The sequence below is a fragment of the Pteropus vampyrus genome, unplaced genomic scaffold, assembly GCF_000151845.1.
Source record: "Pteropus vampyrus isolate Shadow unplaced genomic scaffold, Pvam_2.0 Scaffold1, whole genome shotgun sequence".
NCBI lineage: Eukaryota > Metazoa > Chordata > Mammalia > Chiroptera > Pteropodidae > Pteropus > Pteropus vampyrus.
Genome location: NW_011888782.1, coordinates 26,295,196 through 26,317,191, shown reverse-complemented (window position 1 = coordinate 26,317,191; position 21,996 = coordinate 26,295,196). Strand labels below are relative to the sequence as shown.

General features: G+C 36.6%; 1 protein-coding gene across 4 annotated transcripts in view; it reads left to right on the top strand.

Moving 5' to 3' along the window:
• Positions 1–6,236: 6,236 nt before the first annotated feature.
• MAATS1 (MYCBP associated and testis expressed 1) overlaps positions 6,237–21,996 on the top strand; it is a 69,245-nt gene continuing 53,485 nt past the window's right edge. For all 4 annotated transcript variants that reach the window (XM_023522851.1, XM_023522893.1, XM_011374291.2 and 1 more), the window contains exons 1-5: positions 6,237–6,528; positions 11,545–11,621; positions 12,136–12,293; positions 13,076–13,159; positions 14,241–14,297. In XM_023522851.1, the coding sequence (XP_023378619.1) occupies positions 6,405–6,528; positions 11,545–11,621; positions 12,136–12,293; positions 13,076–13,159; positions 14,241–14,297 (500 nt within the window). In that variant the 5' untranslated portion in view covers positions 6,237–6,404. The remainder of the gene's footprint in view (positions 6,529–11,544; positions 11,622–12,135; positions 12,294–13,075; positions 13,160–14,240; positions 14,298–21,996) is intronic.

The following is a 21,996-nucleotide window of genomic DNA, read 5'->3' as shown; positions in this document are numbered from 1 at the left end:
TGGAAACTAAAACAATGATGAAGTATCACTTTACAGCCATTCAACTGACAAAAGTTAGAAAACTGAATTATGCCAAGTATCGGTGAGAATGCAGAAGTCCTCCCAGGTTACTCACTGTTGAGAATGTAGACTAGTCCAGCCATTTTGGAGGCAGTTACGCAGTATCCAGGTAATTTAAGAGTAGGTGCATATTCTATGGCTCAGCACTTCTATTCCTAGACTGATATTCCAAAGAACTTCCATAAGAGAAGAACTTCCAGCAAGTCCATAAGAGAACATGTATGGGGAAAAGTGTCACCGCATGTTTATGTGTCAGGGAATTGGAAGCAATCTGGGTATTCATCACTAGGGAGGTAAATAAGAAAATGTGGCATACTGGGCACAAACTAGAAGAAATTGCCAACATATACATATAGTAACATGGACAAAATTTTTAAATAGCATGGGAAGTGGAAAAAAGTAAGAATGCATACCCAAATACCATTTACATAAATTAGAGAAGGAGTACAAAACCAAAAATACACATAAAAACACATATGTAAAATGATTTGCTTTAAACAGAATGGTTGTCCATGAGGGGAGGCAAGAGGGAGTAGAGCCTGGGAATAAATGCAAATAAATAAAACGACCTTGTAAGGACCAATGATAATAATATGTCATGCACAGAGGATAAATAAGTGAAGTATCTGCACCTGAAGAACAAGGAAAACTATGCTGGTCACATTCCACTAAATGTAGTTTGGAAAACACTGTTTTATGGGGTAGAAATTGAATTTAATTACTTTAATGTACTCTTTAAAGCAAAATAACTTTTATTCTAAGGGTTTAAGCCACTTCCTTACTTTTAAGTAAAAATAATCATTATGTCATAAAGAGATATTGCGAATTTCTAGATAATGTGCTGTGATCTTATTATACTCATTTTGTACACCCATGAAACCAAAATGGTAGCATATGGTAGACACAGCACAAATGCTTTTAACTTAGACAAATTACTCCCAATAAAGCTTTATTTTGCCCTGTTGCTACCAAGAATCTAGAATTATTATTTTTTCCATAGAAGGATTTCTCTCATCTTAAATATGCAGAGAAACAAAAAGAGGGAAACTGATTCTCCTTTCTAGTACTGTCCAAGAACTCTTATATTGGCACTGATAATAAAGAAGACAGATTTTTAAAATGTGCTCACTTAGACTGCCTAATTAGTTGAAATGACAACATAACCTTCAGCTACCTTTCACATATGTGGGACTGTTGAGTTTGTGAACCATCAATCTTCACAGCAGTTGAACTTATTTGCATTTATAGATGAGAAAATTGAGGTTCAGAGATGAACATGATTTGTTCAAGGTCACATAACTTGTAAGTGGCATTTTCTCCCTCTAAGATCTGTGTTCTATCTACTATCCCACTTGTCTAAATGCAGGGTGAATATTACTTACTTTAAAATTAATCATTGATCTGTATTTACGTTACTAAATTTTATGTTTAGGAAATGAACAAGTAACAGAAAGAAATATCTAAGAGAGTTTAGGGAATTAAGAAACTTGAGATAAGCTGTAGATACAGATTATAGACCAAAAGACTGAAACAGATTTTCTGCAATTGAGAAAACATTTTTCTTACCCATTCTCCTTTCCTGCTCTTCTTCTCTTCAGTGAAGAGAGGGTACTTGTAGTGCCAACACTCGCTGTCACTTCCTCAGGGTAAGCTAGTATTGGCAGGCCTCAGGCAAAAAAGTTGGGTAATAGCTCCTTGCCCCCACTCCCACTCCCTTTAACCTGCTGTGTTCAAGATATTAACCAAGGACTCTTGTTTTCCTGCCTGAGCACAGTGACTCTTAAACTCTTTGAACAACTGCTTCTTAGGGATGCAATATTCTTCTACCCTTGAAAAAAAAAAAACCAAAAAATGTTCCTTTCTGTAGTGAAATATTTACTCATTTATACCCAGCTACTTAACTCTCCTCTTGTTTCAGAATGGTACAGCTAATCCACACATGTGGGTTACTTTTTCTTCTGCCTTTTAATTTATGAATAGGTAAGCTTTAAGGTCAACTACTGATTTTTACATGATCAATTTTGCTTTACTTTTCTTACCCAGGCTAAATGCCTTTAGATTTGTGGGATGGCCTGTCTTAGTATTAAAGGAAAAGTAAGAGGATAAAACAATGAAATTTAGTGTTTCCCATTCTACCTTAAGAAAAATCTCAGTAACCCACTTCCTCCAAGAAAAACACAACAATTTTTAGGGCTGTAATTATAGATTACATTGAGAGTAGGTGGCATGTAGAGACTTAATATTAAAAGACTGGATTCAACCATCTGTTTTACAAAGGCACTCTGAGGTTAGTTTGATTAGTACCTTTTATATCAAGTTCTTGCTTCTCAATTCTGATTTTAACCAGCAATACTATTTTAAGCCTCCGGGTTTTTTGCTATTGCTATAATTGCTAATTCAGTAAGCAGCAAGAATTGACATGGTGACTCTAATGGGCTTGTTCTTAGTATAGCGAATATATTATTGTATGGTACTAAATGGGGACATTTGCTATAAATGGCACCAAGCAATCATTCTGTGGATAGGATGACAGCCCTACTAATATAACAAGCTATAGGAAATACTTTCTAAAATTCCTCCTTGAAAAAGATATTCTGAACTATTTTTCATGCCTAACTATCCCAGGTGTGAAGATTTTACCAAGTAAGTGTGGGTAGTTGAGGTTGGTAGAGAAGGAGTGACACCATATGCTGAGAGAAGAATTACAAGCCTTGAGTTCTCATTTGCCTGGTTAGTAGGTTCAAAGGTAATTTTGTATAGCATTTACATTACTGCCTCTACAAAAAAAAAAATACTTTCTAATATCCATAGGTAAGTATGTGCTTCACATCATTCTCTAGAGCTTTCTGAAAACTCTGAAGGGTCTGAAGGTTTACCTAGTTGCCTGCCACAGTTCCATGAATGCTGGTAGAAGCCAGCAAGCTGCTGGGTCATAGATGAAGGATAATTTATTACCTACAGCAGTAGCAGCAAAGTATCAGCATTTTTGTGCCAGTTCTCTGAGCCCCAATTCCCAGAGTGATGTGAAGAAGGCTAGATGTGACATCTGCTTACACACTGGGTTGCAGCATGAGAAAGGAACAGTGAGCTTAGGAAACCCAAGTGTTTAATAATGGGCAGTAAGAATGCCTGCCCTTTGCTCAAAGGAAGACACTATCTATGAATTCTAAGGCTTTAAGCACACCTACCCTTTGCTCTAGAGGCAGGCACTGTCTCTATTGCCCAAGGTTGTCTCCTACACAAAGGAACAAAGGCAGGCAGTGCCCTCCTCCTTTTTTTCTTTTCTTTTATCTAAGATAAGAGACAAACAGAAACATGAGAGACTCTTGGAGAACTGTCTTCCTACATGGCAAAGTATAACTTTCATTTTAATGAAATTTTATTATTAACTAGCATCCCTCTCCAATATCAAAGTTTCTTCCATACTAGTAAACTAAAAGACATAGAACCTAATTTCAAAAAGATTGTGTATTAGTTCTTGATGATTGTATAACAATATTACCACAAACCTAGTGGTAACACCTTTATACATCTTAATACGCCTCACAGTTTTTGTAGCTTAAGTGGCTCCTCTGATTAGGGTCTCATAAGACTGCAATCAAGATTTTGGATGAGACTATGGTCTGATCTAAGGTTCCACTGGGGAAGGATATGCTTCTAATCTCACTCAAGTTGTTGGCAGAATTCAGTGTCTTGCAGTTGTAGGACTGAATGATTTGGTTTCTTGCTGGCTTTGGGTTGAAGGCTGCCCTCAGCTCTGACAGGCTGCCTATAGATCTTTGCCACATGAGTTTCCCCAAAATGGCCACTTGCTTCCTCAAAGCCAGCAAGGGAGTAAGCAATTCCAGCAAAATGGCTACTATAGTCGATGTAAGATAATCATGTTGTCACATATGTCCCATCATAGTTGACATATTCTCTTGGTTAGTGTTTTCTAATGTGTTTATGGAGGGGGCTGGCTGTTGGCTCCTTCAGATAATTTATCTGATAGAGCGAAGCAAAGTCTTTCTGAGGAGGGGACATTCTAGCTGAGACCTCCAATGATGAGAAGTCAGTGGTGAGGAAATGGGGCAGGACAGGATGAGGAGCATTCTGGGGAGAAGGAACAGAAAGTGAGAAATGTAGCTATTCCCTCAGACAGAAAAATATTATAAAATACAATATCATTATAACATTGTATTTTATTTGTTTGTGTTTGTTTTTTCAGTGAGCTGTACAAATTATCTCAAAATCTGCAATAGCTATTTTATAGTAGACAGTAAATTTGTTAGTAAATGGATGTATTTATTCATTTAGGAATCATTCTATTAAGCTTTTGTGTAGCAGTTACTTCAGAGATACAAAATAATGAAGGCCTGTGCCCTCAATGAACTCGTTGTGGAGAGCAGAATTGCAAAGTTACTAATACAAGCGGGTCAATGCTCTTGGTGCTACTACAGCATTGGAAGAAAGCAAGCCTCACTCTGGGGGATTTGGGGAAACTACATAAAGGTAGTAAAGTTAGCACTGAGTCTTGAAAGATACCTAAATTAGTTGGGGGGCATAAATAGGAAAAGGCATTTTAGGCAAAGGCATTGGCTTGAGCAAAGGCTTGGAGGTGACAAAGTATATGGCTGGTTTGCAAAAACCCCAAGAAGTTTAGGATTAGGGAAAATAAAACCGGGAATATGTGTGGAAAGAGGAAGAGCAGGCTAGGAGGCTAATTCAAATCTCTGTGGATCACATCAGAAGGACTAAGAAGCCAACTCTAAAGTGTGCCACTAGCCCAATGGGATAATTCGAGCATCATAAAAAATAATGATTATTATGGATTAAAACATCAGATATGTAAAAATGCTTGTATTCATAATGATACTAAACAAACAAACCCTTATCAGTTAATATCAGAGGTTGCTAGGGCACCAACTCATTTCTCTGAAATTTAATGATTAAAGTGAAAAAATCCAGCATTTTCCCAGTCTTTCCTCTAAGATCTCGGTATTTCAGGATAGCCAATGAGTTGGTCAAAGTTCTTTTTTATAGAAGAATCCCACGTAGTAAAGAAAAATACTGAAAGCATTAGAATTACTGTTCTAGGATAAAAGACTTAATTTAAGAGGCATACCAAAATGCAATGTGAAGACTTTTTTTGTATCTTTTGATCAGAACAAACCAACTATTAATTGACATCTTGGACTCAACCAAGTACTTGAATATGTACTTAGTATTAGATGATAGGAAGGAATTTTTAATTTTGTTAGATGTGGCATCGATAGTTAAGATACAAAAAAATCAGTTTGAGATGCAGATTAATTTAAGGGTAAAAAAATGTCTGGGATTTGTTTTAAAATACTCAAGCAACCTGAGAGGAGGGGATAGATGAAACAAGATCAGCAAAATGTTGATAACTTAATTCTTGGTGATGGGTACGTGAGAGTCCATTACTAAAAGTGGACTCACTTTCGCTTACGCTTAAAGTTTTTTATAATAGTTTGAAAAAGCAGAGCGAGTGCCTACATCACGTGATCTTCAGTTGATTTAATGCCCAGGGCTCAGTCAGTAAGCGGTAGCAGTCTGCGGTTCAATATTTACTAATTATGCAGCCCACATTAAACGCGAATGCCTGTAAATTAGAGCTCACAGTGTGCCAACGCCCAAAGTTCAGGAGTTTGGATTCCTCACTCGCAGAAGAAGCCTTGCGGAAAGGTGATGTCCGACATGAAAACCCCCAAATATTCTAGAAGGTTCTGAGATTTCCCAGAGATTTCCGGAAGAGGTTTCAGAGTTTAAGTGGCAAAGCGCTACTGGATTTGAGTAGCAGCACATCCTCTTCCCCAGCCTCGGGCTTTGCGGCGTTGACAGAGGATGGGCGGCCGAAAGCACGAGGATCTAGCCCGGGAATAGAGTGGGAACTGAGACTGACTCTTCCCCTCCGCTCCTTCCCGGGATCCCCTCCCCGTCCCCGCCCACTTCTCCCTACCCCCACCACGTCTCCAGCCTCCATGCGTAGCTGCCCGAGGCTCCTTCGCGCGTCCTTCCCCTCCCGCGCCTCGCCCCACCCCTTCCTTATCCTCACTCTATTTGCTCTATTTCCCTCCCATGCCAGCCCCGCCCCTTCCTCTGGAGGCCCGTCCGTCTTCTCGGGTCCCGCCCCTTATTCGAGCCTTACCCCCCACCTCTCTCCTTCCTTTTCCCGCCCCGCTTCTCCTCTCACGCCAGCCCCCCCTCCTCAAACCACGCCTCACCCTACCGCTCCTCGCCCCGCCCTCTCCTCAAGGTAAAGCGGAGGTTACCATAGCTACGGTGCACACAACAGCAAGCCTACCAAGTTGGTCCCCCGCTGGTGGGACGGAAGAGGTGGCACCATGAGCCACGTAGTGACTATCGAGGAGCCCTTGACCAAGACCCAGGTGTCTCAAACCCGGTGTGGGGTGAAGTCGGAGGCCTGGGGTAACGTGTCCTCCAGTCGAACGTATGATTTCCTTTACGGTAAGGATGGCCCCAGGCCTCCCTCCTGAGTTGACGACTCCTGGGACAGGTGGGCTTCCAGACAGTGGGACCCTGCTGGAGGAGCGGCGAACGAAAGGCGAGCCTCAGGACCGATCCCTTGCCTGCGGTTGTCCTCTGTTGGGTGGCGGCAATTCCGAGCCCTACAGGTGGCGGCGCTCTCAGCTGCACCTCCGAAGCCGAAGATGCGCTCTGCGTCTCGGAGCACGGCGCGGGGCCGCCTAACTCTTCGCCACCTTCTTTTCCTGATAATTTGCACAGCCCTAAACGATCTTCCTGAAACCTGTTCCAGGAGTTTTAGTATCCAGAAAAGTATGCAATGATTTGCAGACTTGGAGAGGCAGTCACTTAACATTCCCGCGTTCAAACTGCGTAAAAACGCCCTACAAGAATGACCCCTCCCGCTCCCATTCTCTGAGCACATCCAAATTTGGCATTCTCGGTAAAATGCCAATTTATCTCACCTTTGTTTTTAGTTTTCTCTGTTTCTTTACACTTATTCTTATCCATCGAAGCAATACTTATAAACTAGGTCCCCTTGGTTTTTCTGGGCCAATAAAACTCCAGTTTATTTTAATGCCCTAATTGTCCATTTATGTTCTGTCTCTTTTACTGGACCTTAAGTCCCTTGAGTTTTTTAAGGTCTTGTTTTATGCATTTTTGTAGCCTCAGCACCTATTCCAGTGATGGTACATATGGGTAGGTGCTTTAGAAATGTTTATTGAATTATTGAATTTACTATTACAAAACTTATAATCAGTTAAGCATGATTTTTTCTAGTTTTGCCTCAGGGGTCCCAGGCTCTTCATCTGAACCTTGCATTGCTTTTAACTGTGTCCTATCTCCTCTGGGATTCCCAAGGTCTGTTTTGGATGGGAATCCTATAAAGTACCCATTTCCTGGTATAGGAGCTATGTAATGATTGCTTACATATTCTGGCCAGTGGTTTTCTTTATTCATTCTTGGTTTCTTCTTATCAAATAAATCTAGTAAACTCCTCTAAACACATCACCGTATTTATTTCAAAGGTAATTTGGGAATGGAAGTAGACATCTTCAGTAAAGACAGTCAAAGAATTTATTAAGCTCCTTATTTTTTTTTTTTATCCCTAAAGGCATCTCTTTCTTTCTTTTTTTTGCAGGGATTGCTAGATATTTCCTTGTCCCTTGTAAGGAACAGAAATCCACTCAAAAGAGGTCAAATGAAAGTTTGGATTGTTCTAATAAAATAGGCAGTCTCACAGCTATTCATGGAAGGAAGCATAATATAGCCAGGACAGGAAAGGTTAGAACTAAGGTGCTGCGCCCTCCTGCTCGATTTCTTGAACCTTATGGTCTTTTGGGGTTAGCAGATTTAGCAGATAAAAATACAGGATGCACAGTTAAATTTGAATTTGAACTTGAAATAAATAATGAATACTATTTTAGTGTAACTTTTTAGTTCCATGCAATATTTGGGACATAGTTACATAACAATTTATTCATTGCTTATCTAAAATTCAAATTTAACTAGGCATCCTGTATTTTATCTGGCAACTCTAACCCTGCTTCTTTCTGTGCATGGGCTTTCTTCTACCTTCTTCCATCTGACAAGAAAGCTACTTGTGGATGGATTTCTTTTACTATGACAGGGACTGGAGTGGCATGCTACATGACTTCTTAGCCTAAAGTTCACCACAAATTGTATAGAGTCTTTATGTGTCTTAGTTGAAAATTGAAGAGAAATAAGAGAGGTTGTTGGTCAGCCTATGAGTTGACCGGCTCGTATCAGATTTCCATCCTGACAGAAAGAACTTGATGAGTTGAGTGTGAGGGTCAATTGTGCAAATATGAACACTTTTCCAAGCTCTTTCACCCTTCCTCTGCCCCCACCCCTCAAAACCAGGGGCCTTTCAATGCAGTTGTTTGTCTGTGCTCCTCTAGGAAGCTTTGCTTGGTTATCTTCACTAAAATGTTCACTCTTCTGATCACTGCAGCAAGTAAGATAGATTAAGATACCTTACATTTATATAGTACTTTACAATTAACATCATTCTTTTATAAATCTTACCTCACTTATATACCATTTTGCATTTCAATATTTTTTTTTTGTAGATGATGTGTATCAGATACCTCTTTTGAAGTGTTCACTATGCTTTGTCACTTTCTCGAATCTATATTTGTTGATGGATTAGTATCTACACTACTGCCCTGATAATTAAAGTCTTTTTTAGCATATAACATATTTTTTCCTAGCTTCCAAAATATTTTAAAATACTTTCTGGGTTTATCATGAGCTCTTTTCTCTTTTCCTTCCCACAAGAATCTTCAATTTATTATACTTCCCCTGAAAAGTAATCATTATGTCTTGGGGTTAGAAACACTTTCTCTCACCATTAGTTGGTTGTGAACTTCCTGGACTTATTAGAACTATTTCTACAAGAAGGGTAAATTGGCTGAGGGGCTCTCTCATTATTTCCATGAGAAAATTTCCCCACCATAAAATTCATGGGTTTTGGATAGTATTAGGCCTGGGAGACAGAAGGATTAGAGTTCAAATCCTAACTGCCAATCAGTAAGTTGCTAACTTCTTGAAACCTCAGTTTCCTCACCTATAAAATAGAGGCCTAGCACCTACATAATTGGGTTTTTGTGAGGATTAAATGGTATATTGCATATAAAGCACTTAATACCTGTTTAGGAGTAAGCAAGGGATACTTGGTGATTACTATTATTTGGGCATCTCAGAGACCTTTCTACTGCCTTTTGAGCACTGATTATGATCACAGTTGTAGGATATATTGCAGAATGTGTAGTCACAAACCATATAGCATTGCGCCATTCTACAGATGATAAGAATGTTTCTATTAATAGCATGTCTTCATACTCTTTATGAAAATAAGAATAAATGGTTCATTATTATTCAGACTCAAGGGAAATGCAAGCTAAACTAATTTCAGATGCACAATACAATTGCAACAATAGACACAGTGATATCTTTTAAATTACTTAATACCAGAGTATAAATGAAATTTTCCTTTATTCCATACTATTCCCAATACATTAGAGATGTTGAAGCTATACTCATCCTTCCCTTTAAACAGGTGCATTCATTCTGCCTTCAAATTCACTAGCCTATAATTTGAGGCAATAAAATCTGGCTTCTTTATTCCTAATCAGCCCATTTTCCATCATTTCTCTACCTGAATCATAGATGTGGACTCAGGTGATGCAGCTGAAGAATATACGTAAAGGCTAATGATACCCTAATTTATTTTGCCATTGTAGACCGCTCTTCCAAACTGTAGACTTATGTATCAAATTGCTGACTTTATATCTCCACCTGGATATGTAATAGACATGCTTTCCTGATAATAGACACAAATCTGCTCCATCACAGGCTATCCTCTATCAATTGATGACAACCCTATCCTTTATTTGCTGAGTCCAAAAATTTTGGAGCCATCATTGCCTCCTCTATCTATCTCACACCATTCCAATCTATTAACAAGTCCTTTCTGCTCTAACTTAAAAATATACCTAGAGTCTTGCCACTTTTCATCACTTCTCTTTGCTAGGACCATGGTGCAGTGCAAAGCACCATCATCTCTTTTAGATTACTGCCTGAGCCTCCTAATAGTTCTCCCTGCCTCTTCTACTGCTTCCCTGCAGTCTGTTTTTAACCAGGCAACCACAATGAATATTTAAAAATATGTCAGGTTTTGTCCTTGCCTCAAAATCTTGCAGTGGTTCCCAATCTCACTCAGATTAAAAGCCAAAGTCTTTTCAGTGGCCTACAACGCCCTATGTGGTCTAAGCCCCTTGTAACTTCTCTGACCTTTTTATGTGCAATATTTTTCCCTTTCTCACTCTGTTTCAATCCAATTGGTATCCTTGTAATTTTTCAAATATGTCAGACATGCTACTACACTAGAGCCTTTGTCCTAGCTGTTTTCTCTAGAGTGGTCTCCTTCCAGATAACTATATAGCTAACCCCCTCACTTTCAAGTCTCCTTAAATGTCACCTTCTCAATGAGGCCTGCCCTGACCACCCCATATAAAATTGTAACCCAATCTTCCTTATCCTGCTCTCCTCTTTTTTTTTTTTTTTTGTAGCACTTATTACCCTCTAACTCTGTTATGTAATTTGGTAGTTTGTTATGTTCTTATTTATTGCCCCTCTTCCATGAAGTCAGGATCTTTGTTGATGTGTTCTAAACACCTAGAACATGTAGAAATATATCAAGTCATCTAGACTAGTTGGTCAAGGTATTTGTTTCTCACTAGATATCTACTTGTGAAATCAAGTCTATTTCTGAAGGTTGCTTGTGAATTTAATATCAAATTGTCTGATTTTAAGGAATGGTATAAAATCATGCATAGTCTTCATCACTTTAAAGATATATCTAATAAGCAGATATTTATAGCAGGGCAATCTTTTGTTGAACTTTGGAGAAATAACTTAAGGTCCCATCATTAACTTAAACTTAAGGGATGAATTCTGAAGCTAGCTGATTTTATTTATCTCTTATTAGGAATAACATTTTCTTATCTTGTCTACCCATTCTGAGATGACATGCTATTAAGAGTTCATATTTTCTTTTTGTACTGAATATGGGAGGTGATGTCCAAATTTATTGTTTCTTCACTTGCAAATGGGCATAGTGCGTGTATACATAGTCTTTCCTCTTGGACTATTTTCTGGGCTACCCAGATCCAGAAGGTGGTTTGTTCATAGAATTGAAAAAAGCATGTTTAGGCTATGGTACTTGAGAATATATTAGGCCTTTGGTTTGCATTCCAATTCTATAAACCAACTTTAGAATACACAGAAAATGTATCTAACAGATTGTCATTGGTGGCAGATAGAGTAACAGGGCTATGAGCTGTTGCAGAGTTAGGCAATATCTAAATTTTCTAATTTGTTTTCCAATTAACAAATTACACTGCTTTGCCATTATTCTGAACCTAAGAGTAGATATGTTCCATTCCTTATACTACCTTATTGTTTATTTTACAGATCCGTTGTTTATTGTGTCAAGTGAGAAAGACCACAAACAGGAAAATATCCAAGCCATCCTGAGTCGAAGCAGACTGGTAGGTCTAATTCATCCATTAAGGCAGTCTAGCCAATCTGAACCATCTAGTTTGGCTAACTGCACTGATAAGATTGATTTAACAGATCTTCACTGGATTTTATATTGTGCAGAAATTACTTTGCCATGATTTCTGGGAGACAAGGCATCTTGATACTTGTGGCTAATGTGAGGATTGATTAGCTAGTAGTGACTAAAGGACTGATTATAATCTAATTTATTTCAACGGGAAAAGTAATGTATATTTGTATTAAAGGAATTCAAGAAGTACAAAAGCATATACAGTATAAAGTAAATTCTAACCTTCTGCCCCCTTCACATAATCATCCATTGTCATCAGTTTTTTGGGTGTCTTTCTAGAGATATTCTATGCATATTCCAATTACCCTCCTTTCTATGCCATATACACTCTTTTGTACCTTTTTAAAAAGTTTACATTAAAAGTAAAATGCTTTAGAAAATCTGATGGTGTAATTTTTGTCTTCTTTCTCCCTGCCTCCCTGGCCTAAAATTAGAGAAAAGTCCCCAGGTTTAGAACCATGTTCAGTAACCTGATCCATTACCCAAGATATTCTCTATATTGGAGCAAGGCAGATCCCGTCCCACCATTCATCAGTCGGGAATGGAAGGGACATGAAGAGAAACACAGAGAAGCTCTCCGGCAACTTGCTGCGTAAGTGTTTTCTTTCTTTTTTTTAAACTTATGTTTTCAGTAATGATTTTTTTCTTATTAAAATATTCATTTATTCTGCATTATTTAAAAATGTACAATTGTAATGTTATACCTAGGCCAGTTGATCCCAAATTCTCTCTCTTAACCCCGTGGATCAAAACGAGCCTGATTCAGACACAATGGTTATAGGTTTATGGGTTAGTAGATGTTCTCAGAAGGTTGGAATGAATATACACATTTTAAATGACGACATGCCACCAAAGGTTGAGGTGACCGAATTTGGTGTTCCATTGATCTGTCTTAGAAATTACAAGTGTACTTTTCTGCTAGTATCTAAATATATTTTTTGGAGACTTGTAACCAAAGCACCTTCAGAGACAAGTCTCTTGAATTCTTTATTCTTTTAATTATTTACAAGTTAATACTTAGTAAATTTTTTAGAAAGTCTACCTTACAGTCTGGACGTAAAAAGTTGTATTCAAAACTTTGTTATTAGCATGTGCTATTAATTAAAAATGGGCATTTTTTAAAATGTGGGATTTCATATATCAACTCTTTTCTTAACTTTCACTTCCTCTTGTTAGCTCCTAGTTTCCTGGCTCAGGGAAAGTAATTATATCTAGTCTGAGATATAGGTCAGTCAGATGCATGTTATGGAAGATTTTGCTCTCAGTCTGAGATACCCTTGTATTTCCTATTTTATGGATATAGAAATATTAAATGCAAATTATACTTGAGAATGATGTGTTAGACTTGAATAATGTTTTCCTGCTTCATTTTAGAACTGACACTTCTTTTCAGATGCCCAAAGAAGTTTATGAAGATCCCGAAGTTACTGGAAAGAATCGTTATAAATATTTTGAAAGGTAAAAAGTCATTTTAATGAATACGAGCCCTGATATTATTAGAGAACCTCTTTATGGTGATGATGGTAGCTATCATTTTTTAAGTGCATGCAATGTGCCAGGCACCACTTTAAGTGCTTTACAAATATATTATTAATTTTCACAATAGAAATGTAAGATTGCATATATTGTTCCCATTCATTTACCAGTAAGGTAGCTGAAACCAAGGGAGGAGAAATAAATTGCTCAAGATCACATAAGTTAGTAAATGGCAAAGTTGGGATTCCAACAAAGTCTGTCTGACTTCAGAGGTACTAAATTGCAAAAAAAGAATGTGTATTTGAGAACAAAATGAAGTCATTATATGAAGTGAGGTATAGTAGAGACACCATGACAGTCATCGTGCAGTGAGCAAATAGATGACACTTGCTTTATTTGTGTGAACGTTGCCGAACATAGTCAAAAGGTTCACATTGTTTCATTTGTGATTAATAATCATAAACTCAGACCAAATTAAAATAAAGTGAGGGTTTTTCTGTGGGTCTTATCTGAATTAGAAAAATAGTCTTGATATCATATCTACATAAGCTTCCTTGAGAAAGTAAATTTATAATACACATTATTATTTATGAACAAACTCCTTGTGGGAATTTTATGATATTGACTTTTTCAGAGAAAAGTTAAATTTTTAACTTAAATTCCTAGACTTTTGGGGGAAGTTTTCAAAACTAAATTATTGGAAATTTCAGAATGTCTCAGGGCTTGAGACGTTGCTGGGAGCTAACAACCAGCTGAAGCTCAACTATATGGCACTGCTTCTCAAAGAGTACCTTGTTTTCCATCTGTAGAAAAAACACTGGAATGTTTATTAAAAATGCAGATTCATTGGCCCTTATATCTACTGAATCTCATGGACTAGACTTGGGAATTTGTACTTTAAATCAGAATCTCCCCACTCCTCAGTGGTTTTGTGTATGTCAAAAGTTTGAGGATCACTGACATACAAGCTCACTGATTTTAAGGGACAAATATTAAAGTTGGAAGAAGGCTTAGAGAACACACGATGCAAAAGTCTCACATGTTTGTGTCCACTCCCCCACAGGCCTTTCCTTCCGTTCTATCAACAGATGCCACTCAATGTTGTTTTTGCAGCAACTAAGTAAGTAACCATTATTTTAGAATGTTTTTTCTATTTTATTTTATTTGTTGTTTGCTTCCGTATTTGTTTCCAGAAGATAGTTTTCTAAATCAATATTTTTCAAATTGTGAATCACAAACTGCTAGTGGGTCATAAGCATCATTTTAAAAAATGAAATAGAAGAGAAAATAACCAAAAGCACCAGGCATATCGAGGGTAAGTTGTTCTTTACTTACAACTTTTGTTTTGGATAGATATATACATATGTTCATGTGTATGTAATGGTTATGATGTAGAATCAAAACTATTTCTTACTATGAGTCATGGTAAAAATAGAAGTTCAAAAATGCTTTAAATGTCTTCTTTTGCTTCCCTGAAACACACAATTATCTGACAACAGTTTTTCAACATTTCATCAAGGAAACTATTCAATCATTAAATATTTTTTGAATACTAGAATTTTATAATTTAATATTCATCTAATCTACGCAAGTCGCTGTGGTATGCAAAGATAAATAAAACATGGTTTTTGTCATACAAGGGAGTGAACCAGGGTAAGAGGGAAGTAACGGACAAGGGCCAAATCTAGGATTAATGTGCAGTTCCCCAGTCTTTTGTTTTAAGTCAAGGCAGCAGGTTAGGTAAAATGTCTTAGTAAAAATTTAATTTTTACTATATTCTTTTCTGTGTCAAAACTTAATATTTCTGTGAGAAAAAAATCCAAGGTATTCATGAAGTGATCAAGAAAAGAAACCTTTTCTATTTCATTAAAATTTTCTAAAGTCTCAAATTTCTGAATATTTAGATAAGGCTTGGCTTCCAGACCAGCATTTAAAGGATATGGTTACTCCTGATCACATGCCATATTATAAGATATACTATAGGATATACGTTATAAAATGTCAATGGTTCTCAAGATAACTGTCAATTATGATTCCAGTTCTCTTCCGATTTTTAAAGACTGTATATGGACACCTTTGGCTCTTATGTAGATGGAGAATAGATTCCTTTAAAGATTGTGTATGGACACTCTAAGCTCTTACGTAGATGGAGAGTAGAAGAAACAGATTTCTTTTCCTAGGTAGAAACTGCTGTCTGTTTACCCAGGAATAGCTGCAGACTTATTTTCCATGAATGTTTTCTTTGAGCAAAGGGGGAGCTATGAGACAGGTGGATCCCGATAGATACCTTTGGTCATTCTTTAAAAGCAGGCTTACTGGGTCACTGGGTTTGGAGGTCATTTTTACATCAGGTTTAAAAGTTGTTCAGTTAATTGTGGGGAGTTCTGAGATCTACAGAGATAAACACTGGGCCTCCCATTCCTTCGTAAATAACTGGCATAAGGGATAAAGAGTCCCTCTGAGAGTTAAACCATGACAGTTGACACTCTAGATGGTCTCTGTCTTTCTTAGAAGTGTTTAAAGAACGAATCAGTATCTCCTAGTGAAGTCAGCTCTGAAATTTTGGCCGGGTTGAGTTTTGGAGCAGTGAGGGTAATTCCGCCTTATGTTAGCAGGGATGCACTTGTCTGGGAACCAGCTGGCTTTCTCCAGCCACACCCTTTTCATGGCTAGCTGTTGGCGTTGTTACTTTGAATTCTATGTCAGCATCTTGGAGAAGAAGATAAAAAGCTAATATTTTAAAATGTTCAATGGTGGTTTCCAGTTCCACATGCAAAGAACTTGGAAGTTGCCACTCTGTCCTAACAACAAGTAAAAAGCTGAACAGACTGAAAAATCAACTATTTTTCTTGATTCTGTAAGAGAGGGGAAGATGCAGGGCAAACTGCTGTCCCAAGATTAGAAAGACAGGCAAATACAGGGAGTAATGTCTTCCAAGAACAGGGATTCATGAATGGAAACTGCCATAGGAACTAGTCCCAGGTGGTACAACCTGAACCATAATTGCCAAATTGCTGGAAGCTCAGCGTGGAAAACTTTGAGAATTAAAAACTCCAGAAGGACCTTGTCATGGGGAACTTCCACAATTTTGTGAGACTTAACTTCCAGGAGCTCAATCAGATTATAATAAATATTGGAGAAAAATCCCCTCATGTTTCTGGCAGGGGAAGAGGAAAAGAAACCATTTTGAAATATGTCAGAGCACTCTGTTTTTCAGACCTCAGTAGAAACTAGTTAACCAGAGCTTAATTTCCTGGGGTAGTATCAGAGCCTAAATGACCTGGGGGAGGGAACTATCCAACTCCAGTTCCCTCTAGCCATTCTGCCTCCATCTAACAGGGGACGAAAAAAATGATAAACATGAAGTTCACAGTCCAGAGGCACAGACTCACTAAAAGACTGACACCTAATTATAGAATAATATAATGCTTCCCCCTCTACACTTTAACCACCATATTACTAAAGGCCTATTTACAGTAGTTCTTCTTGCCCAGTACATCATGTCTAGCTGTCAAGTAATTACAAGGCATACTGAAAAGTAAAAAAACATAATTTGAAGAGGGAGCATGAACATAAGAACCAGACCTAGCTATGGTTAACATGCTAAGGGCTCTAATGGATAAAGTATATAGCATGCAAGATCAGATAGTCAATGTAAACAGAGAGCTGGAAATAAGAAAGAACTAAAAAAAATGCTAGAGATTAAAAACACTGTAACAGAAATGAAGAATGCCTTTGATGGACTCATTAATAGACTGTGCATGGCTGAGGAAAGAATCTCCAAGCTAGGGGTATATTCATAGAAACCTCTAAAACTGAAAACCAAAAAGAATAAAGATAACAGAGACAGAAAATAACAAAATATCCAATAATTGTGAACAACTATAAAGGTATAACATACATATAATGGGAATACTAGGAAAAGGAAGAGAAAGTAGCAGAGAAAATATTTGAAACAATAATTACTGAGAATTTCCCCTAATTAATGTCAGACACCAAGCTACAGAGCCAGGAAGCTCAGAGAACACTAAGCAAGATAAATGCAAAAAAAAAAAAAAAAATTGCTAAGACCAAAGCATAAGATATTCAAACTAAAGAAAATCAAAGATAAAGAAAAAGTTGACAGACACCAGGGGACAAAAATATCTTATCTATAAAGGAACAAAGATAAGAATTACATCTGACTTTTCAGAAACCATGCAAGTAAGAAGAGAAGTAAAAATTTAAAGTGTTGAGGAAAAAAAGACCCATCAACTTAGAATTATGTATCCTGTAAAATATCCTTAAAAGTGAAGGGAAAAATAAAGACTCTCTCAAACAAATAAAACCTGAGGGAATTTGTTTATATTAGACTTACCTTGCAAGAAATGTTAAAAGAAATTTTTTATAGAGAAGGAAAATAATATAGATCAGAAACTCAGATCTACATACAGTAGAGTATCGAAGACGAAGTAATTGATCTAACAGATGACAGTTTGTTCAAAATAATAATAGCAACAGTATACTTGATTGTTATGCTTATCTATGTATCTTATGTATTATATATGTCAGAGTGCATGAAAAAACAAGAACGATGTGCTCTCAACAAGAAACCCACTTTAAATATAAAGACACAAATAGATTAAAAGTAAATGGATGGGGAAAAATATGCCATGCTAACACTGATTAAAAGAAAGCATCAGTAGCTATAATAATTTCATACAGAGCGGACTTCAAAGCAAGGAAAATTATCAGGGATAAAGAGAAATAGGTGAACCCTCTATTATAATTGGAGACTTCAACACCCTTCTATCAGAAATGGACATATTCAGCAGGCAGAAAGTAAAGTCCTAGTTGAACTCAACAGCACCATCAATCAATGGGGTATAATTGATATTTACAGGCTACTTCATCCAAAAACAGCAAGATAGACCACATTCTGGGTCAAAAAACATATTTTAACAAATGTAAAAGAATAGAAATCATACAATGTCTGCTTTCATACCACAATGGAATTAGACTAGAAATTCATAACAGGAAGACAACTGAAAATCCCCAAACACATGGAGATTAAACAGTACATTTCTAAATAACACATGGGTCCAAGAAGAAATCTTGAGAAATGAAAAAATATTTTGAACTAAATGAAAATGACAATACATCTAATCAAAATTTATGGAATGCAGTGAAAACAATGCTTAGAGGGAAATTTATAGCATTGAATGCAGACAGTAGAAAAGCAGAAAGATCTAAAATTAAACGTCTAAGCTTTCACCTTGGGAAACTAGGAAAAAAAGAGCAAATTAAATCCAAAGTGAGCAGAAGAAAAGAAATAATAAGAATTATAGTATAAATCCATGGAATTGATCAAGGAAATCAGTAGAGAAAATCAATTAAACTAAAAGCTGGTTCTTTGAAAAGATTACTAAAACTGAAAAGTCTCTAGCCAGGCTAACTAAGAAAAAGAAAAAGAGGCCAGCATTACCCTAAAACAAAAACCAGACAATGATATTTAAAAAAAAAAAAAAAGAAAACTACAGACCAATATTTCTCATAATCATAGGCATGAAAATCTTCAACAAAATATTAGCAAATAGAATCTAACAACATATTTAAAAAGTTATAAACCGCAACCAAGTGGTAGGTATCCCATGTGTTCAAAGCTGGTTTAGCATTTAAAAATCAGTTAACGTAATCCATCCCATCAACAGGCAAAAAAAAGAAAAATCACAGAAAAAGTATTTGACAATATTCAATACCCATTCATGATAAAAACTTAGTAAACTAGGAATAGAGGGGAACTTCTTCAACTTAATAATGTACAAAAAACCTACATCACACTTAATGGTCAGAAACTCAGAGCTTTCCCATTAAGATCAGGAATAAGGCAAGGATGTCTCCTCTCACCATTTCTTTTCAGTATTGTACTAGAAGTCCTAGCTAATGCAATAAGACAAGAAAAGGAAATAAAAGGTATACAGACTAGGAAGGAAGAAAAATTGTCTTTGTTGGCAGATGAATGTTCATTTGTGTAGCAAATCAAAAAGAATTGACTATAAAAATACCCTGCTGGAAATAAATGATTATAGCAAGGTTTTAAGATACAAAGTTAATATACAAAAGTCAATTGCTGAACAAGTAGAATTTTAAATTGAAAACATGATACTATTTATATTAGCAACAAAAAATGAGAAACAGGTATAAATCTAATAAAATATACACAAGACCTATGTGAGGAAAACTACCAAACTTTGATGAAAGAAATCAAAGGACTAAATAAACAGATATTCTACATCATTGGGTAGGAAGACTCAATATTGTCAAGAGGTCAATTCTTTCCAACTTGATTTATAGATTCAATGTAATCTCAGTCAAATATCTGTAAGTTATTTTGTAGATTTTGACAAACTGACCCTAGAGCTTATAGGAAGAGGTAAAAGACCCAGAATAGTCAATACAATATTCAAGGAGAAAAACAAAGTTGGAAGACTGACACTTTCTGACTTCAAGACCTACTATAAAACTATAGCAATCAAGACAGTGTGGTATTAGAGGAAAAAATAGACAAATAGATCAAGGAAATGGAATAAAAAGTCTAGAAATAGACCCATATAAACATAATAAACTAATCTTGGACAAAAGGAACAATAGAGCAAAGTTAGTCTTTTCAACAAATGTTGCTGGAACGACTGGACATAGGCAGGCAAAAAAATGAATCTAGACACACACCTAACACCCTTCAGAAAAATTAACTCAAAATAGGTTACAGACCTCCGTGTAAAATGCAAAACTATAAAACCCTTAGAGGATAACAGGAAAAAAACTAGATGACTCTGGGTGTGGTGATGACTTTTTAGATATGACACCAAAGGCACAACTCATTAAAGAAATGATGGATAATCTGGACTTTATTAAAATTAAAAACTTCTGCTCTACAAAAGACAATGTCATTAGAATAAGAAGACAAGTCACAGAATGAGAGAAAGTATTTGCAAAAGACACATCTGATAAAGAACTGTTATCCAAAATATGCAAAGAACTTTTAAAACTCAACAATAAGAGAATAATTTTAAAAAGGGCCAAAGACCTTAACAGACACCTCACCAAAGAAGATTAAGAGATGGCAAATAAGCATTTGAAAAGATGTTCAGAATTATATGTCATCAGGGAAATGCAAATTCAAACAGAGAGCTACCACCTACACACTTATTAGAATGGCCAAAATCTGACAACACCAAATGTGGAGCAACAGGAATTCTCATTCATTGCTGGTGGGAATACAAAATGCTACAGCCGCTTTGGAGACATTCTGGTGGTTTCTTACAAAACATAACGTTTAACATATGATCCAGCAACTGTATTCCTTGGTATTGAAAACTTAAGTCCACAAAACAAAAACAAAAACAAAAACCTACACACAGATGCTTATAGCAGCTTTATTCATAAATGCTCAAACTTGGAAGCAACCAAGACATCCTTCAGCAGGTGAATGGATAAACTGTGATATATCCAGACAGTGGAATATCATTCAGCACTAAAAGGAAATGAGCTGTCAAGACATGAAAAGACATGGAGGAATCTTAAATACATGTTATTAAGAGAAGAAGACAGTCTGAAAAGGCTATATACACCGTATGATTCCAACTATATGATATTCTGAAAAAGGCAAATCAATGGAGATTAATAAAAAATAATTATTGGTTACTAGGGGTTGGAGAGGGATGAATAGGAGGAGCACAGGATTTTTAGGGTAGGGAAAATACTCTATATGATACTATAATGGTAGATACATGTTATTATACATGTATACATATGTATGTAAAGATTTGTCCAAACCCATAGAATGTACAAAACCAAGTGTGAATCCTAATGTAAACTATGGACTTGGGGTGATTATGGTGTCAATGTAGGTTCATCACTTGTAACAAATGTACCACTCTGGTGAGTGATGTTGATAATGGAGAAGCTATGCATGTGTGGGGGTAGGGGGTACTGTATATGGGAAATCTCTGTATCTTCCTTTCTATTTTGCTGTGAACCTAAATCCGCTCTTAATGTCTTTAAAAATTATGAACATTTGATGGAGTGCATGCTAACAGAACAGAATTTACTACCTTTTGTAGCCTCTATTTGTGTGTAGTTTTGTTGAGGTCAGGAGGGAAAATTTAGAAGACTTGTGATTGTGGTTGGCGGTGCATGCTGCCGGTGCCTGGGCAGTAATGGAGGAGGAAGGGCTTGGATTAAGGGTCTGTAGAGCAGCAGTGGCCACTGTAAGGATAATGAAGCCAGAGTGAGTGAGCCTGAGGATGGGATCCAGGACAAAGGAGGGCTCAAGCTAAAGAGGCAACAGATGTGAGGTCTTTCTGGTTTGGAGTTTTGATCAGGGAAAGGTGGGAAAAAGATCAATTCATTGTTCTTTCTTATTCACAGTTTACTCTCCCTTAAATCAACTGAAATGGAGAAAAAAAGAATAGGTTAGAGAAAAATAATAAATTAGTTAGGAAAGAAACTGTATTACTTTATACCATAGGAATTCCATGACATTAGCATTCCTCCTTTGCAGCTTCTCTTCCAACCCACCTGGAAGTATCCTGTCATTAGAAAGCTTACTCAGAAGGATTCATTAGACGTTATCACAATCTTAGCACATTTGATCTGATGGTTCAAATGAGTAATTATTTAATTTGAAAAAACAAGAATTTATTTTCTTGATTCAAGCTAATAATGTTATAATAATATTGATATGAGCTGGAATGATATAAAGCTGATTTGAAGTGCTTTCCTCAAGTAGAACTTTTATAGTAGAATAATTTCTGCCAAAATCATAAGAAACTCTAAAT